This window comes from Rhinolophus hipposideros (assembly GCF_964194185.1).
Source record: "Rhinolophus hipposideros genome assembly, chromosome: 12".
NCBI lineage: Eukaryota > Metazoa > Chordata > Mammalia > Chiroptera > Rhinolophidae > Rhinolophus > Rhinolophus hipposideros.
Genome location: NC_138058.1, coordinates 52,400,926 through 52,421,194, shown reverse-complemented (window position 1 = coordinate 52,421,194; position 20,269 = coordinate 52,400,926). Strand labels below are relative to the sequence as shown.

The 20,269-nt window shown below is 36.9% G+C and overlaps 2 protein-coding genes across 4 annotated transcripts in view; one reads left to right on the top strand and one right to left on the bottom strand.

Moving 5' to 3' along the window:
• Window positions 1-4: 4 nt before the first annotated feature.
• Window positions 5-18,907, top strand: NDUFAF7 (NADH:ubiquinone oxidoreductase complex assembly factor 7). Of its 3 annotated transcripts, XR_013994664.1 has the most exons (11): window positions 5-131; window positions 426-589; window positions 2,939-3,019; window positions 3,960-4,070; window positions 7,063-7,276; window positions 8,433-8,491; window positions 9,181-9,291; window positions 11,424-11,567; window positions 12,595-12,768; window positions 13,263-13,560; window positions 17,281-18,907. XR_013994664.1 is itself a non-coding variant. In XM_081069182.1 (10 exons), exons 1-10 carry the CDS (start codon window positions 77-79, stop codon window positions 13,476-13,478), a joined length of 1,329 nt encoding a protein of 442 aa, XP_080925308.1. In that variant the 5' UTR covers window positions 5-76; the 3' UTR covers window positions 13,479-13,582. The 3 variants fall into 3 exon arrangements, 2 of the variants coding, with proteins under 2 accessions (XP_080925308.1, XP_080925309.1); XM_081069182.1 differs by lacking the exon at window positions 17,281-18,907 and having other exon boundaries at window positions 13,263-13,582; XM_081069183.1 differs by lacking the exon at window positions 13,263-13,560 and having other exon boundaries at window positions 47-131; window positions 17,281-18,902.
• Window positions 14,970-20,269, bottom strand: part of PRKD3 (protein kinase D3) — a 55,130-nt gene continuing 49,830 nt past the window's right edge. Inside the window, exons 18-19 of the mRNA XM_081069181.1 lie at window positions 18,367-18,452; window positions 14,970-17,542 (exon numbers count right to left, since the gene is read on the bottom strand). Of these exons, the coding sequence (XP_080925307.1) occupies window positions 17,369-17,542; window positions 18,367-18,452 (260 nt within the window). The 3' untranslated portion in view covers window positions 14,970-17,368. The remainder of the gene's footprint in view (window positions 17,543-18,366; window positions 18,453-20,269) is intronic.

Sequence of the window (20,269 nt, the reverse complement as noted above, 5' to 3'; positions counted from 1 at the left end):
CTGCAGGGGGCGTGGCTTTTCCTGAAATTGACGCCGTCCCGCCCCGGGCGGCGCGCGGCTGTGTGGGAAATTCGGAATGGGACTCCTGGCGAAGGCCGGCGCCGGGCTGCTGAGCGGCCGTGCACGCGCTGGTGAGCGTTCACCGCCCGCCTCCACCCACCCGAACCCGGGTTGCAGTGGAAACCGCGTGGGAGCCCCTGAGGCGGGCTCCCTAGTCCAGCCTGAGACGGAAAATGGCTGTGAGGTCGAGGGCCAAGTGCATGCCTCCTTGGGCCTTTAGTGCGTGCTGTGGACTGCAGTGCGCTTTCCCGGCTTGGGGCGAGGTTAAGGCTTCATGGAGCCGCGTTGAAAGCGCCCAGACTGCTATCTATGCACGTGTCAGTAGTAACATTTTTCACGGGTCCTGTTTCGTGTGTTTTTCGCAGTCATTCCCTGTCTTTGGAGAGGGCAGTACTTCAGCTCCGGGAAAGAGCCGGCGGAAAACCAGCCGGTGACTCCGATACAGCGTCATCTTATGTACAAAATCAAGTCCACTGGCCCCATCACTGTCGCCGAGTACATGAAGGAGGTCTTGACCAACCCAGCCAAGGTATGTATGGGTCGGGGAGCCGGACGACCGCGGGCCTCCGGCAGATTTGCGAGGTGCGAGCCTGGAGGGGTCCGAGCGGCTTCAGCCCAGGCAGCGAGGACTTGGGGACGGATAAACCAATCTGCCAGTTGGTCAGGGCTGGATCAAGTTGGCAACAGTGCCATTACAGAGGTTTCAGATTCCAGAGGTGGGTTCATGGGGGAAGGGTGACTTCCCTGAGTTCACGGTGGGTACGTGGGCCAGTTATTTCTCTGGAAGAAGGGAGTGGAGGAGGACGAAGACTATTAGCCGTTTTAGGAGGCAGGGGAAGCATCAAGAGTTCAGTCCGGCACGTTCATTTGAAGGTTACATGGGACTCGTGAGCGCAAATCTCCTGTGGGCGGCTGGCAGTGAGGATGTGTGCCTGGGCAGTTGTCCGTACGGGGATGGCTTCGGCAGGCATGGGAAGCATATTCTGGCTTTTCTCGAGCATGGAAGGTCTGAGTCTTTACTGTTCTACTAGGATTAAACGTTGTCACCACTTTCTGCCCTGTATTTCCTTGTCTGCTCTGCAAAGCCATTTGGTGAGAGCCTGTAGTACTTTTATTTTTGGATGTTTCACCTCTTGTAGGGTTGAAATAATGAGATCTGTGGCATTCTGGGATCGGGGTGGCCTATTGCTTTTGGAGGTGGTGGAGTGGCCCGGTGTTCAGAGGTGTAGAAAAGGCAGTTATTTTCATTAACTTCTAATTGAAATTTAGCATTTCTCTCGGAACATAGGCAACAACCCGTAGCATCAGCAATACCTGTGACTTTAGTTAGCGTCAGTGGAAATCACTGATACTGTCCTGTCACCACGGAGGAATAGATTACAGGTTCTCACAATACCATTGTGTTCATCCGTTTTTCAAAACTTAGCTCCTTCTGAGACTTTTGGCTTGATTTTGTTTTTTTTTAATACACTTACAAAGCAGCATATATATATAATCCTGTATCACAAGTTTATTTTTAAATATTTGGTGTTTTTCAATTCATTTATTTTGTAATCCTGTGTGTTTCAAGTCCTGTGCATTTTAAAAACATTATATAAATGTGTCCACAGGCTTCATTGGGCCACCAGAGGCGTTCATAACACACACCAAAAACACCCCTGAAATACTTACAAAGGGAAAAAGAAAGGCTGGAGGGGGGGATGCAGCGTGGAGTGAAAAAATATTTTTTTAAGATGGAAGTGACTTAATTATATTTCTAATGCTGATAGGGAAAAGTTGAAGCTGTGAAAGAAAGGAGATGATAAAAAGATCCTGGCCCATGAGAGTTGGGTGAAGAATGGTGATCCGTCCAGAGCACATGTGGGGAGGGAACAGGTTTGGGTAAAAACACAAGGGGTAGGCATTTCATTTTTTGAGTCCCTAGGAAAGAAGGGGAGCAGGTGGAGGTCAGGAGGGGGCAGGAAGCTGAGGAAGTCATATTTAATAACATTCTTTAATTCCTGTGTGGGCAGGAGCCCAGGTCCCTTGGTAAGAGTAAGGTGGTTCGAAGAAGGGGCATAAGGACCATAAGGAATTTTTAAACAATTCTTGAGTATCTCTGGGTTGGATATTATGCTAAAACTTGGGATATGAAAGTAAATAAGACATAGTTCTCTCCCCCAAATAACTATGCCCTTTGGTGAAGAACACAGACATATAAATAAGCTCAGAAAAGGAAGCACTGGATTTATTCTGAGGTAGGAGGGCTAGAAGAGGAGATCAGAGAAGATGGCATTTCTGCAGATTCTATGGATGGGTATAAGATTGCCAAGGAGAAATGGGAAAGGATAAGGGAGGCTATTTGCAATGGCATTGATATGTGGACAAGCAGGGCTAATTTAAAAAAAGAAGACTACTTATTGAGCTATAACATTAAAAAATGCATAATCACAAGTATACAGCTTGATTAATTTTCCCAAAGTGAACACTGTGTAATCAGCCCCCAAGTGGAGAAAGACAACACCAACAGGCAAAGCTAATTTGAAACAGAAAGTGGGAGAATTTTGGGGAGAGGGCTGGAGGAATCAGCAGGGTCATGCTGTGTTCGGTTTTGGGACCAGAGGAGGGAAGGAGGGTGTGGAATATAGAGACAGACATTGCATGGCCTCTGCCTTTATAGTCAAGTAGTAATGATTTTTCTACCAGTTCTGCAAAATGGCTGTTACTTTGTAAAATTAAGTAAACATACTGTGTTTATCTTGCTTATTTAGAAGAGACAACTTTCTTAGTACATAATTTTTATTTTATTATAAATACATTATGTAAGATTTTGGAGGAGGGTTTTAAAAAGACTTATTTGAAAATTAATTTGTTTTCTCCATTTTGTCTTTTTATTTAGGGATATTATGTGTACCGTGACATGCTAGGAGAAAAAGGAGATTTCATTACTTCACCTGAAATAAGTCAGATCTTTGGGGAGGTAATATCCAATGTAAACTATAAAAGAAACTAATATTACAAACATTTGAAGTCAGATCAAAGTGTGTTATTCTATAAAAGTGTTTTATAGCTTTGTGTTTGTGATTCATCAAAAGTTTTGATTTTTCAGTAATTTTATACTGAGGGAATGGAGTGGCAATAAAGAACATGGTACAGAGGACATTTGAAAAGTTTATACTTTACTGTAGAAAAGGAAATGTAGAGATAAGAGGGACATAAGGAAAGAGAAGGAAAAGAGATGGAAGTAAAGAGGTAAAAAAAAGATGAGGTTAAAACCAGATGAAATGTGAGAATGGGAGAAGAGGTAGGAAGTATCACAGAAGGAAGAGAGAAACAAAAGGAACACTGAGGAATTCATGGAATCAAAATGAGCTCTAAAGCCCCCAACCATGATTTAATCATAGTTGCAGTAGAAATCTCCCTTTAAGAAATTTTGATTCTTTTCAGGAATTCTAGTTCCTTTATTTCCGTATAAGAACCTTTGATCAATTTAGAAATAGGAAAGAGGACACAAGTGGAAGTAGAGTCCAGGTATTTGTAAAAATATCACTTATGCCTAAAAGCCATATAATTACTGAAATCATAAGTATGAAGAAATGTTATAATTATGTATTTCATGTCTGTTAACTTTCAAATACTAGTACCTTTCTGTAAGTGATAATCTCTTATCTGTGTCATGGACCTTTTACAGCGGAGGCTGCCTTTTAACTATTTTCTCCTGTTGTTAACCTTCCTAAGTGGTGTCGTAACATAGTCCTAGTGAAGTTCCTGTGTGTGCATACTATATAAACATGTTAAATACATTTGGTTGTTTGCAAACATTTTCTTTCTGGCAGAAAGTGTGTATTTACATAGAGTTTTGTATTGTGGTATACTTTTATACTTTATAATACTTTAACGTAGGTTTTTCTTTGTCACAGCTAGTGGGGATATGGTTTATCAGTGAATGGATGGCCACCGGAAAAACTGCAGCTTTCCAGCTGGTAGAACTGGGCCCAGGTCGGGGTACCCTTGCAGGAGATATTTTGAGGGTAGGTAATAAAAGAACGTCTTAAAGTCTCATGTATGTGTATCTGATTACTTCTGACTGAGTTTGCAAACTGTTGATTTTCTTGGCTTTCAGTTCTACCTCTTTAATCTCATATTTCTCCGCTAAAATGTAGTGTGAGAATAATATAATGAATCATTAGTTATTGCTGTCTTTGAGGTTAAAATATGGGGGTTGGGGAGCATGTAAAAGCAGAAAGTATAAAACATTTAGAAGGCATTATGGGAGAATATATTTGTCTTCTGAGTAGGGAGTTTTTAAATTATATAGAGAGCAGAAGCCATAAAGAAAAATATTAATAATTTCAACTACATTAATAACTTTTTGTTCTTTAAAGAAACTAGGAACTTTGTTCTTCAAAGACACCATAAATCGATGAGATAAGCCACAAGTTGGAGAAGTTATTTGCAGCACATATAACCAAAAAAGAACTAGTAGTTCCTTTAAGTTGATAGATAACTCAATAGAAAAATCAGGGCAAATATCTGAAAAGGCCCACAAAAGAGGTAATGAAAATTAAAATCAGTGAGATATCACTGTACCCTCAAAATTAGAAAGTCTTATACCACCAAGTGTTGGTGAGGATGGGGAGATGTGGAACAATGGGAACTCTCATACTGCTCGTCAGAGTACATAGTTTGGTACAACTTCTTTGAAAAGCTATTAACTACTAACGTCAAAGTTACTTATAGTGTATGACCCGACAATTTTAACGCTTAGGGCGTGTATATATATGTGTGTGTGTATATATATGTATACACACACACACACACACACACACACACACACACACACACATATACACCCTAAAGGAACTAGTGCTTGTACCAGGAGACATGTACAAGGAGATAGCAGCATTACTTAGAATAGCAAAACGCTAAAACAGTCCAAATGCCTATGGATGGGAAAACTAGATAAAAAAGTTGTAGTACACTCCCACAGTAGAATACCAAGTACTGGGAAAACACATGAGATCAGAGCAGATTGCAACCATATGCAATGTAGAACTCAGCATCTTGTTGAGTGAAAATAGCAATTTATAAAAGAATTCATATCATGATTATACTTATATAAAGTCCAAAAGTAGTCAACATTAAACAATATATTTTTATTGGTACAGATATATTTAGTAACATTTGTGAAGAAAAGCCAGTAAGTGATAAACTCAAGATTCAGAATGGTAGTGACATTTAAGGGTGAGGGAGGACGTGGTGGGGGCTTTAAAGGTAAGGGTCATGTCTCATTTTTTTAATCCAATAGATGTTATTCCATACATCATTCTATGTAACATTAAACAAGAGGACTTGTTTATAGTACATGATAAGTAACAAACGTTCATAGTTTCTTCTACTTTGGAACTCTTACGTCTTTTTGAGTTTATTTTGTGTGTACCTGGCAATTTAGTGTAAAAAAACCCAAAAAGCATTCAATATAAATTTATATTTCTTGATGCTATATTTTTGTTTGAAATTAGGAATTGAAGGGTTTTTTAAAAGAAAATTTATAAACATCTGACAAATAAGAATCCCAATTATATATCATTTGGGGGAAATAAAAAACCCATTGATTTAAGTTTCCAGGGCTCTATTTTATATCTTTAAATTGGCAACATCATTTGAATATAAAATAATACGATTCTCAAATAATATTTTATTCTCAAGTACTTTAAAAATCAAGCCCCCCTCTTGCTTTCCTAGATCAAGTCCTCTTAAATGGCTAAATTCTGAAATGAATTTAAAGGAATGTAAAGAAAATAGCCAAAGACGTAATTATAGACTTGTTTTCATTTTGCTCATACATTCTGAAGGATTTTTCTCGGGAAGAAGTTTTTCCATTTGTAGTTTCATCTTAAAACTAAATTTGGAAAAATCATCTTGTTATCAGTCTGTAGCTGCATATTCAGGTCTCAAAAGTAGTTGGCAAATCAGCAGTGAAAATTAAATTCAAATGAAAAATAATATATTTTTCTCCCCTTTCTTTCACCTCCTCCCCCACCCCACTCCAGTTCTCTCTAGCCCATTGGTATTATTAGCCCTGCACTACCCGCTGAGGCAGTCAGCCACCGGTCGTCGGTCAACCGACCGACCACCCACAGCAGCTCATGGCAGCTGTCGCCGGCTGCCAGCCGCTCATGATGGCTGCTGGCTGCTCATGCTGGCCACTGGCCGCTCGTGGCAGCCCACGGCGGCACTCAGCAGCCCATCGCAGCTCACTCCAACCAGCGGCTGCTCATGGTAGCCCTGGAGCCAGGGGGAGCTGTTGTTCATAATCTTAGCTGTAGAGGGCGCAGCTCATTGGCCCATGTGGGAATCGAACCAGTGACCTCTGCATTAGGAGCATGGTGCTCCAGTCACCTGAGCCTTCGGGCCGGCCCCAAAAATATTAATATTGATGTACTTTATGCTTTTGGCACTGAATTTTTAGCATTAAAATACTGATAAAATATCAGGGTATCTTTTTTTCTCATGTTTACAACAGTAAAAAAATGTGTAGCTAAATATTAATGGAAAATGTGAAAGAATCCCAAAACTAAGCTGTTAAATTATTAGTGCCATTCACATTTGATTTCCTGAGGATACACTTTGGTCATCTCAAAGATGAGGTTATTTCATAGACTTAGCAGCTTTATAAAATCAAAGCTATATACATTTTATTTCCTTGGTCTTTTTTTAGATCCGTTAATCAGAATCATTGTTTTAATTGGATGCTAAATCTTTTATTTTTATTTGTTAATCATCATTCTAAGTTTATCATTAAGAAACCAAACTGTGTACTGTTTGTTTCTTATGTACACTATGTTTAATAACTAATAGGTTATGATTCTCTGGACTGCTGGAGAGTGGCTTGTGTGAGGAACAGATTTCTCTAGAACCAATTATTCTAGTGTGACATGAGCAAATTATTGAGGTCAGTGCAGTGGTTAAAAACCTAGTCTCAACACATTGTATTTTGCCAATTTTTCTTTTTGTATTTAGGTGTTCAGTCAGCTTGGATCTGTGTTGAAAAACTGTGACATTTCAATCCATCTGGTAGAGGTGAGCCAAAAGTTAAGTGAGATTCAAGCATTAACACTGACTGAGGAGAAGGTCCCATTAGAACGAAGTGCTGGAACACCAGTATATATGAAAGGAGTTTCTAAGTCTGGGATTCCAATTTCCTGGTACCGAGATCTGCAGGATGTGCCAAAAGGTAATGATTTTATGTGATTAATGCTCCTCACAGTAGTGCTAGGTGACCACAACCTTGTACAGTAATATACAGATGGTCCTAACTTAAGATGGTTCAACTTAACGATCTTTCAACTTTACGATGCTGCATAAGTGATACATATTCAGTAAAAATAGCAACATGGGCTAGCAGTATGCTATACAATACTTTCTTGTGATGCTGGGCAGTGGCAGTGAGATGATTTTGCCCAACTGTAAGCTAAAGTACGTGTTCTGAGCACATTTAAGGTGAGGCTGAATTAAGCTATGATGTTTGGTGCTTTAGGTGTATTAAATGCATTTTTTGACTTGATATTTTCAACTTACGATGGATTTACTGGGACATAACACTATCATAAGTCGAGGAGCATCTTTGATTGAGTTAGTGCCCCAAGTCCCTTACCCATAGAGAATAGTGAACTTTTTTCTACAAAAGAGCATTGTATTAGAAAATACAATTGCCTGACATCAAGGAGCAGTGAATTTCATGTGGTTTTGCAAAAACAAAAGCCAAAAACTCCAATGTAGGTCTCTGTTGTACTTTTTAGTTTTTCCCTACACCTAAGATAGTAAATACTGCTGATGAAGCAGTCCAAGGCAGCAGGTGCTGGAGGCAGCAGTGGTAAGGAAGTGGGTTTATTTTAATTATCTCTTCTTTTGATCATCCTTACTTGCCTAAAGGGAAGCAATAAGTATTGCAGGAACATCTCTACTCCTCAGGAGCCTCACATTGATGAGCTCCAGCTCCAACCTAAAGTGCTCTGATCTTGGGCAAGACATACCAGCCGGTCCTGGCCTCAGCTGTCTTGGATGATTTCAGGAAATTCAAGTTCTCTTTCAGCTAACAAATTTGAGTTCTAACTTCTTTCAGGCCTAGTGATGAATAAGAGAATAAACTGATAATTGAGATATTTTGGCTCTCTGACCCTGATATGTGGAAAATGAGAATAGTAATACTTGATCCTCTGTACTTTCTGCAGAGTAGGTTTGCTGTGGAGAGGGGTGTGATTCTGTGGCAGTGATGGTTATGGAAGCAACACAGGTTCCAATACGAAGAACGAGGCATTTTCTTTTAATGTACAAAGGAACCAGTTAATTAAAAATTCTTAAACATTATTGTTTGTTCTCTTTTTAAATAGGGTACAGCTTTTATCTTGCACATGAATTTTTTGACGTTCTTCCTGTGCATAAGTTTCAGGTATGATGGGAAAAAAAGTCATGTTTATAATTGAATAACAAAGGGCCTTATGTTGTAAGAATAAATATTTATGGTATTTAATTATTCAGTATATGAACATTACTTGTTGAAGTCATGAATATAAAATGAAAAGCAAAAATGAAATATTAAATGGAATTCTTAATTCTCTTAAGATAATTAAGAATTCTTAATTCTCCTGACAAAGTTGTATGAGAATATAAGATGGTAAATGGCTATAGTACAATGAGACTACTTTTTAGAAAATATTTGTAAATTCCAAAGATTAATTTTTTTCTTCTTTCTATGAGGAAATTTAAGATTTGGTGGTAATGCACGTGTACTAGTAACTTCTAAGGCTAAGAGTATGTATTATTACATAGTAATTTATTAGCAAAGGTTCTGTTTAGTCCTCCTGAGTCTGTTTTCCATTTTGGGGGCACTTTTCATGCTCCTTATTTTATCTTCCACAGCTCTATCTCTTATCTAAACATCATTAATAGTTTCCATCTATCAGTCTACTCATATTGTTTAAAGGAAATGAAGTAATGCCTTTAAATAATTTTAAGTGGTAAAGTGCTCTATTAATGTTACTTATTTACGGTGAGAGGAGAAAACTAATAGTTATTTTTGGTGGGGGCAGTTTTGGGAACAGACTTGCAAAAATTTGTTTTTATGCGTTTTTTGTTTAGAAAACACCACAAGGATGGCGAGAAGTACTCATTGATATTGACCCACAAGTCTCTGATAAACTGAGGTTTGTTTTGGCGCCTTGTGCTACCCCAGCAGAAGCCTTCATACAAGTAGGAATAAGTTTTTTCTTCATAGTTTATTGCCAATCAAATCTTCAAAGTCTCATTTTCTGAGTTACTATTTTAGAGTTCCTTTACTGGGGGAAGGAGTTGCTGACAACATGTGAGGTGCTTTTTATTTATAGTGAAAAGTGGAGAGGATCTAGAACCAGGAGGCTGGGTTAAAAGTCATTTCTTAGTTGTGTGACCTTACTGTATAATAAGGGATGAAGTTAGTAAGCACTTACTCAGTGAGTCCCTCACTTTCTCCGTTTACCTACCAAATATTGACAATACTGTCTCTTGACGGGAAGGGTTTGATGTGTGAAAGCAATGTAGTACAGTGTATAGTAAAGTAACATCAATACTTATTACTTTATATGTATTTCTCTGTATTTTCTGGCTTAATTCTTAGAATACCTCTATTTTAGGTAAGTTTCATTATCCCGCTGGGCACTGTTAGAGCATGCCTTTTTCTCTACTTCCACCCAGATCTAAATTTGATTCTAGACTACCAGGATGGTAGATTTACTACTGTTTTCAATTGACTTCAAGGAATAATCACAAGAACCTATCTATCTTCGGGTTATATTTAAAAGGTTCAAGGAAAACCTGCACTTCCTTCTCCGGATGTTTGGGCTTTACATTGCCTGTTTTATTGCTTTTTTTCCAGCTCAGAAAAAAAAAAGATTTCTACTATTTGGATTGTAACTAAGAACTTCTACCTTAGAAGTTACCAGTTTTAAAAAAGCATATGAACTTTTAAACATAAATCTGTGAATTGTTTCTTTTGCAAAGCATAAATAAGTTAAAATATCAGCCTAAGCGCTTGTGAGCATTTCTGTTCATATTCTGGCTACCTAATTTTACCTGAGGAACAAATTCGTAAAGCTACCAAGAGCTAACCCCCCTGGTCTTGGGAGTTGTTTCTTTTTAGTTCTTGACTTGGGTAGTATTCACTTATGAGAGAGGGAGTGATGATTTGGGGCAAATGATAATAGAATCTGTCATCTGGAAGAGCAGGCTGAGATGGGAAGAATGTCAGCTTATACCTGAAATGGCTGAACTAATGTTTTTTTATAGTTAAACAATAGTAATTTATTTAATAGCACTGGGGGCTAAGTGGTTTGTTGTTTCATTTAATCGTTACAACAAACCTAGTACATGTGTAATGAAGAAACAGACTCTGAAAGGTTAAGTAACTTGTCTGTAGTAAGCAGCAGGAAGAGCTGAGACTCGAGAACTAAGTCTGTCTGACTTTGTACCTGTTAGACCTGTGCCATTATAGGCAGACATCAGGGCACCTCAATACTTTTCTCTGTAATAGGGTGTTAGGAGGGAGCAAGAGTTAGTGTATGTTCTTCTAATGAAGAAAAAGAAAATTTTCCAGAAATTAGTGAAATTTCATATATACTAGTTAAGTTGACAAGTATTAAAATTTATTGCCATTTCACTTTTTAAGCTAATACGCACTTATTGAGGACGCTTAGTTAATACTTGAATGTCTTGGGAAATAAGGACCTCAGGTACATTGGCACTAGTTCATAAGCTGATGTTTCTAGATATAGGGCATATCATTAGGATACCTTTAGCCCCAACAGAAAGCATCATAATATACTTGTTTAATAGAGTCTATTTTTTATATTGGATTTATATCATTTGTTAATTTAGCACGATTTCTTGAGTGCCTATTATGTGGCAGGCACTCTTCTAAATAGACAAAAAACTCCTTTCCCATGCTTTCAACCTAGTGGAATGTGTGTGTGTGTGTGTGTGTGTATGTATGTATGTATGTATATGTGTGTGTGTGTGTGTGTGTGTATATATATATATATATATGAATTATAGAATAGCACCATAAATAAGTGATAATGTACTTGGCCACCTGGAGGTTTGGGAGGTCATAAGCCTTTTTATAAAAGGGCTTATGATTGAAATGTCTTTGTAAGTGAATGTCATTAAAGAATCAGGGAGTTCTGTGTAACAGAAAGGGTGCCATGTGAAAAAAGTTGAGTGTAGAAACATACTGAGAATGAATTTATTTGTATTTTAACTAAGAAATACTCATTATAGAAAACCCTGAAAAATCCTAAGAAAATAGCTCTTTTGAATGATGTATTGTCTTCCAATTGTCCCCTTACTAGCATGATGAAACAAGGGATCACGTGGAAGTGTGTCCTGATGCTGGTGTTATAATTCAGGAACTTTCTCAACGCATTGCGCTAACTGGAGGTGCCGCACTGATTGCTGATTATGGTCATGATGGGACTAAGACAGATACCTTCAGAGTATGTATAACGCAGTATCGTGACTTACTAGAATTTAATGGGTTATGATTTACTTCATTATCAACTGTTAGCTTTGAAGCTCATTGAAGATCTTTATCTTTGGTTTCTACAATGCCTAGCACTGTTGTGTTACATTATTTTATAATTAATGTTAATTCTTATTATAATTACTCTTAACTCTAGATCTTATTCCTAAGCCCAAGTCCACTGTCCAACTCTCCTTTGAACAGGGTCTGAATTGTCTACATTCTTCCTTAAGTTGTAGAACCCAGGTTTGCATAGATGCTAGTGAGCAGCTAAATAATACAAATAGAGTTTCTTAAAGTTCTTAAAATATTCTGTCCCTCCTTTATTAAAAAAGCTTTTTTCGGTACTTCTTTGCAGATTTGATCTAGCTACTGTAATCATTCAAACTTTTTCTATCATATTTTCAACATCTTTTCCTCTCCAGATAACATTTTTTTTACACTTCTTAAACATCCTTTCTTAAGTTCTTTGAATACGATCAATTCTGTTCACTATACTGTAATTGAAATACATTTAGCTAGATGCCATTAGTCATTTTCTAGATTTGAGGTTCTCAGTATTTAACTTTATTGTATCTAAGAAAAACTTGGAGAGTTTAATGCTGATTTCCTACTTACCTCCAGGATTCTGATTCACTAGGTCTAAGTAGAGGTTAGTAACATGTTCTCAGCTGATTCTGAAACACATAGTTGATGGATACACTTTTTAAAACACTATCTAGGTTCTGATAACCTGAATTCATCTGGAGAATTAATGAGATCTCTGTTCCATCACCATTAATGAAAATGTTGAATAACTGTTAGGCATTGTACTTTATATTGGGTTTTCCATAGAGTAACTCATTCGAAGAAACGGGTGCTATTGCATTTTAAGGGTTGGTAAACCACTGACTTAGGCCATGTTCTCCTTTTTAATTGTTATGTAAAATGATACGATTTTCTTTAATCTTGCTGATACCATAGAAGGACAAAAACTCACCATTTAAAAAATTATGTTCAAGGGGTTTTGTGGCCACAAGCTTCATGATGTCTTAATTGCCCCAGGAACAGCCGACCTAACAGCTGATGTGGACTTCAGTTATTTGCGCAGAATGGCACAGGAAAAAGTAGCTTCTCTGGGTCCAATAAAACAACAAACGTTTTTAAAAAATATGGGCATTGATGTCCGGCTGAAGGTAATAATTTATTTTACTTCACCATCATTAAATATTTTAACTTCACAGTATTTCAAAAAGAATATTTTAAATAAGTTCACCTGGTCTTGGTGTTCTTGTGGTTAACCAGAAGTTTGGTGTTCCAGCCTTCTCAGTAGTGTAGGATTGTGTAACCAGACAGCCTGGAGGTGGTGCAGCCTGAATCACGCATCTCCCTATGAGGTAGAATTAAGACTTTCAAATAGTGTTCATGTTTGTTAAGAAAACTGGACCGCATTTATGGGTATGAATGTTACAACTGTTTTGAAGACATTTTAACCCTTCAGTGTAGATCAAACCACCTGGTTTGGGTCACAGCAACCTAGATTTTTAATAAGCACCTCATGATTTTGAGGCAGGTGATCAGAAATCACATTTTAAACTGGCTTTATTGAATAGTTAGTCATTAGTATTGCTGCATATAACTAGAAATCCTTTCTTCTGGTTATTTTTACTAAGAAATTTTATTTTTTCAGGTTCTTCTAGATAAATCAGATGAGCCATCACTGAGGCAGCAGTTACTTCAGGGGTATGATATGTTAATGAATCCTAAGAAGATGGGAGAAAGATTTAACTTTTTTGCCTTGCTGCCTCATCAGAGACTTCATGGTGGAAGCCATCAGAGCAGTTCCCGTCAGTCCAAACCCTCTCCAGCACCCGTAGCTGGGTTTAGTGAACTTGTTTGGCAGTGATATTTCAATGTGGACTTTTTTGCCCCCAAGTCTGCCTGAGAAACTAAAATAAAGGGAACATAATTCATATATCACAGATAAAGTAAGTATTAAAATATTTTATCTCTTCACAGTCAATAAAAATAGTTCATCTTACATACAACTAAACACTGTGTCTAAAACTGGGAACAAAATGTGTGTTCTCACATAGGAAACAAGTAATCGTGAAACTGAGTTTCCTTTAATTAGCAAGGCGAGTTGCTATGTTTTTATTTTATTTTTAAAAGTAAACATGAACACTGATTGGTTTAATAAAAACTGGAAACAATCTAACTGGCCATTCACAGGGGACTGGTTAAATAGAACTATCCACATGTTATTTTTAAAAGTGACGTAGAGCAATATGTTCTGACATAGAAAGACCTCTAAGATTTAGTAAGTGAAAAGAGTAGGGTGCAAACTGTTTTACAGTTATGATTCCATTTTTGTTGGAGAAAAGCTACATTTAAAGAAATGCTTCTAAGTAATTCCGTAGATATATTTTAATGCAGACTGGTTGTTTTCTGTTCTGTGACATTTACTTGTTATGTAAGAAATAAGAAAAGGATACCCAATAATCACTATTAAATTTCCTAACTGGAAGTGGGTTTTACGGGTAGGAAGAGACTTAATTTTTTGTTCTCTTTTGAGGTATTTGAATTTTTTACATGCTCCTGTGAATTTTATAATTAAAAACAAAAGTAGATTTAAAAAAACTTAAGTCATAGTAAAACCAATAAATGTGACATATACTTGAAATGTGAGTAAATATAACAGACTACCTAAGAGGGATAATTTTCTATATTGAGCTAATTTTCCCTTATTTACAGATAAATGTGAAGTTTTCTACTAAGTTTTCATGTTTTGGTTCACAGAACTTTCAAATTAACACCAAACACATGGACTTTCTGAAGAATTATATTAGCAACACAAATTTACAAGTAAGATTTAAGGAAAAGAATATTAGCCATGTGTCTTAAACTTATGGCAAAACCGTATTGGAAGTTCATTGGCAGAGGGATGAACTGTTGCTTTTTATTGCTTCTTTGGCTCAGCTGAGAACAGGACTAGCATTCTGTATCTCGCTCTAAAGGAAAATAGAGGCTTTATTTTTCAGTTGCTGTCCAGCCTTGGCCCAGTCCTAGTGATTTAAGTCTGGCAGTTGCAGTAGTGGACTATTTGATGGTAGTTCCTGAAAAATTTGTAGTTACAGTTATTCCAAACTTTCATTCCAAGAAATGAGACCTCTAGATAATTACCTCAATTTTCATATAAAATTATAAAATGAGTTGTTTTTTATTTTAGGCAGTTTAAAAAAAATCAGTGTTCTTAAATATAGCATTAGTTCCATTTATAAATACTATTTTCAAAATAGTTCTTTTACCAAGGCCTGGGAAAAAATAACACAACCAAATAAAATTTTCTTTGGATACGTTGACTAGAGATAGGCTCAGGTTTTCACATGGAAAAGTATGCTGATATGGAAATACATTTTATTATTAAGCTTCTTTGAGGTTATTTACAAAAAGTGGGATGTAACAAAAAAATATAAAAATGTACTGAACAGTGTCATTATGGACTACTTTGTACATTATCAAATGTTTCTTACAATTATTTTTTGTACACATAACTTCAAGACAAAAAAATGGTTATGCATGTTATACAGTATCTGGAGCAATTACTCAACTCCAAATTAACTGACAGTGCCTTTACAAATTTAGAAAACTTCTTAGGCATTCAACAACAAAACAAAAAGAGTAAAATTACTTTCATGGCTTGTAAAGTGTGATTATGTAAGTATAGCAAATAAACGTCATTCCAGTTAATTTTCGCTTTATGCAGTAAAACCACAACAGGGTGCTTAAGGACTTGGAATTACTCCATTTTACCATGTTGATATAAAGACTTACTTTGGAGAAATTGGGGGAAGTCATCCTCTATCCTAGAGAAAACACATTTCTAAAAGATTTTGAAAAATTATTTTGATTTTTAAAACTGCTAAATGAGACTGAAATACTGAGCTGTGGAATGTCTCCTGGAGATATTTATGGAGAGGCAGTATAGTAAAATGGTTAGGAGGGTAAGGACTCTAGAACCACACTGCCTGGGTTCAACTACTGTGTGACCTTTAGCAGCTACTTAATTTCCCTGTGCCTCAGTTTCCTTATCTGTCACATGGAGTTCATCATGCTGTTGTGAGGATAAGTTAACATGTAAAGAGCTCAGAACATACATAGGAGCACTGCATGTTTGAAAACGCTCAAGGACATTTTTAGTCCTTGATAAGGGAGTAGCTTTAGGGATCTCAAAAGGTCCTCTCAGTCTTTATTTATATATGAACAATCTTTTCCTTTGTTACCTCAGATTCAGTGGGCAGTAATGATTTAAGTTTTATAGTTTTCAGTTTATTGAATATGGTTATACATATCTCATCTTCACAACATTGAGGAAGGTAGAGGCGAGAATTATGACCTTCATTTTCTAGATTGAGGAACTTAAGGCTCACATGGATTGTTACCTGGCCAGGCCAACACAGCTAATAAGGGAGGCTGGACGTAGAAGACTAAACCGAAACCTTCTGACTCCAAATCTTTTGCTCTTTATGGAGGAAAGTTTACAGTGATTACTGAGGAATGAAGAAACAAGCCGTTAGATTTTATAAGTGGATGGTCCCAGAAAGTAAAGTGTGTAGGGGAGGGGAGATTATTAGTAACTTTTTAAAAGCTTTGAAAAAGTTTAACCTGTTATATCTGAGTAGAAAAAATTTTCTTTAGCTGGCTGCTGGACCTGAAATGTTAAAAAAAAAAGAAAAAAAAGAGAATTCTTTCATTTGCTCTGCTCATAATATGTCCCTACCCTTATAAACTACTAGGTTGTTTCATGGTCAACTGCATTCACTTGCCCAAACTGCTTAAAATAATTGATTTTAAAACATTCCAGGTGGATACTGTTCATTATTCTTTCCTGTAGTATTAAATGACCCTGTACTGGCCTAATTTTCTTCTTCAAATTATTCAACCCCCTGTAAAAATAAATTGTGTAGAGTTTAGATCTGTACCCATTGAATACTGGACTCTTAACAGTGGTGTCAGTGGGGACCTGAGTATTTATTTAGCAGTAGAGTTGAGCTATGAGCAAACATACATGGTAACTCAGCACTCAGACCAGCAGTTCCTACTCCTACTTTTGTACCATCAGTTGTCCCAAATTACCTTATAGACTATTGTAACCTACTCACAAAAGGTGGCAACTTAATTTTTATGTTGTAGAGAGCATATTCAGAGTTTCAACTCCAAAAAAGTTAGGGATCACTGTTTTGGAGTCTTGATTGACCTAAAAAAAGAAAGGTAAAACGGTCCAGCAGTCCTTTTCTAAGCATCTAGGAAACCCCCCTCAGTGCCTCTGTATGGTCCATTAAATGTTTCAAGTCCTTATAGGAAATCTCATTTATCTCTTAAATGCAAACCTGTTCAGTAATCAACCTTATAACTCTTGTATGATTTGGTTAAGCTATGCAATAAGTGGACTCTGGCTTGCCTGTTTGCCTTTTAAAAAATAAGAACAGGAAAGGGAAGATAAATTAAGTGCTACTATTGTACTAAAGTGAAAGATTAGGAAAAAATACAAAAACCAGTTATTTATGCTGTAAAAATTTATGAAAAGCTTCATCTTGGTTCCATTATCTGTTTATTACTCAGTTTCCCCTCTTGTACCTACTCATTATGAACTACAGTATTGGTGTCACTGATTCCTTATCATATTTCATGTCTTTGCATCCTTGCAGATGACAGTCTCCAAAGAACAACAGTTGTGCAGCAAAATAGCAGTCCATAAAATGAAATCCTTCCTTATTGAAGTTAGCTCATTGATAATTAAGGATCTTCTTCCATATCATCTGGATTGGGAGCCATAATGAAATGCTTTGGGTATACAAGGTTGTGTGTGTATGCATGTATTTCCCAGCGGGCATCATCACTTTCATGTGTAATGTAACGTTCTCCAACGCGAGTTTCAAATTCTCTAAGGTCAAGCCAAGTCTGATAGTCCTAAAAAAAAATGAAGTGATTATGAACCATAAAAGAAACAAAATACTGGCAACTGTTTTTTGCTTAGCACCGTAGTCATATAATTGACAACTACTCATAAATACTTGTTATAAAGTAAGTTCCATTTGTAATATTTTAAATTAGCAATGTTAAAGATAAATACTTTTTCAAATTTAGTCTCTATGAAGAAAGTAACTAGTTTCTAAAATTTAAAAATAAATTCCTTCAGGCCTCTGAGATGGCTAATAATCACTAAAACATTTTGTTCCATACTGAGAGGCTTACACCTTACTCCTTAAAATAGAAGTACTTATAATTTCTATTAGGATTATTTCTATCTAATAATCGCTGAGTAACTGATTGCATTTGTTTTGAAGTCAATTCCACCCCTCACTCCCCTTAAAATAGTTCTAAAGTTTCTCTCTTTACTCTCAAGTTTGGGGGTATGTTTTGAAAAATCTATGCAATAGCTTTTGGAGGAATTAAGCCAGACATTTCAAATGCATTTCTGATCTCGATTACAAATATAAACTTTTAGTGCACATTTTAAAAGTAAAATATATTTGACAAAATGTCATGCTCATCTTACCAAAAGGTGAAATGAACACTAAAGCCCTATAAATAATTCACTGCTTTCAGTTCTGCCTTTCAGTGTATTGCAAAACTTCCAGAGATGTAGCCACAGTACAAATTAATCACTGAAGAAACTTACAGTATTCTAAAACATGCAGAATCAGTTGATCTTAGAGTGGCTTCATTGGGTAAGAGAAATCACAACCAGCTGCTTAAATGAGGACTGCCAGAGATACACATTTTTTTTTTACCTGTAGCCAGGGATGACTAAGAGATTTGTCCACACTGAAACGTTTTCTCATCTTCACTTGAAGTAGGTTGTTTATCAAATCAATTGCTAAGGAAAAGTATAAAATTAGATACGTGAATTTGGGTGTATGAAGCACCCCAAACCTGTGACTGCCTGGAAGGTAGTTCAGAGGATTTTTCTTTTCAGACATATAGACTTTAGGTTAACATGTTAGTGATCCATAAAAGATTACGAAATTTACAATGAATCTTTTTAATGAAGTACCTGTTTTATTAAGGAGGCAACGTAGAGTATAGGTTAAAAGTATGGATTCTGGAGCCACCCTGCCTGGGCAGAAGTTATTCTGCCATCTATTCTGTGATATGGGGTCAGTTACTAAATTATACTCTGCCTTAGTTTCTTCATCTGTAAAATGAGGTTGTTGAAAAGATGACATTAGTTTAATACATGAAAGGGCTTAGAATGGTGCTTAGCACATAGTGCTAAGTTAGTATTAACTGTTATTATTTCAAGATGAATAAAATAGACTCTGATTACAAGCTGCTACTTTTGTTTTTTTCTCAGTGACATAATGCTTTCTAGCCATTGCCTCGCCACTACAGAGGTGGTTAGATTGAGGTGATAACTTGCTTAGATTGAGGTGATATCTTATTACCAAAAGTTCACACTCAACAGGTTTTAACAAGTAAGTTCATGGTATTTGGGTATATGTGGTAAGATCTTGGCATATATATTTTATCCAGTTATTTGGAGAAATGGAACAACCGCAAAACCAAACCAACCATATAACTACATACTGATAGAGCCCTATATATGGATACAACCAAAATATTTATTCTAAGGCCTGGACCCAGGGATGGGTCAAATGAAAGACTTAAGACTATAGACTAATAGTTATATTTCTCTTCTATCTACCACTAAACTAGCAGATTTTCCATAAGTATTTCAAGTATGAATTTCTTTGTTCCAAATACTTCAAGCCTTCATCCCTGGTTCCACTTTAAACACTGGTCCACCATATATATGCATAAGAATCATTTGGGGTATTTAAAATGCATCCCTGCTATCATTCCAGCTGGCGAATCTGAATCTCTGGGATAAGCCAGGGAGTTTTTCTTTAATAAACTCCCTGATCCATTCCTTTCTTATTGGATAATGGATAAGCTCCCTAATCCATTCTGATTTAAGAGGTCTGCAGACCACACTGTCCCAGGACCTCTAAAATGACTCTGGTAATATCCCCAAAATCCTCACATGCACTTCTTCAATTAGCTCTGTTCATTATCACGTGAGCCTGCTACTGTCCTTCCACGTTGTTCTTAAACTTTTCCCAGTTTAATGGACAATTACTCCCTATGACTAGAATGGGTAATTTTGGAAAAATAAAAGACTCCTTTGTTCCAAGGGTTGGCTAAATCCTTGGGGATTATTCCCCAGCAGAGGGTCTGTACAATTCTGTGGGTTGTCTCTTCCTGTCAGTATCAGTAAACTAAAGGGCCAACCAAGTCACTCTTGCTGGGCACAGAAGCAGGTGTAGCAAACTCAAAAGCCTTCACCAGGCAGGAAAAACAAATGTATGAAGCTTCCTACAAGGGCTCCACAGAAGCTGAAAACAAATTAGAGAGTGTCTATTGAACATAAAGCTCATTCTAGATACAAAGAACCTGAGCTACAGGTCTCCATTGAAGGAGCTTACACTCTGGTTCTGAACAAAAGTAATCATGAAAAGATAAGACTACTTAAGGAAAAATACGCCCAACTAGTAGCCTGGGTAGATCTAACAGTTTAGAGGAGAGGTTCAGGGAAGAACGTCATAGATGAGCCACAGCTGTATGGGACTACTGAAGAATCAATAGCAGGGAGGAAGGACAGCAGGCAGGGGAAAGGCCTCAGCGATATGCAGA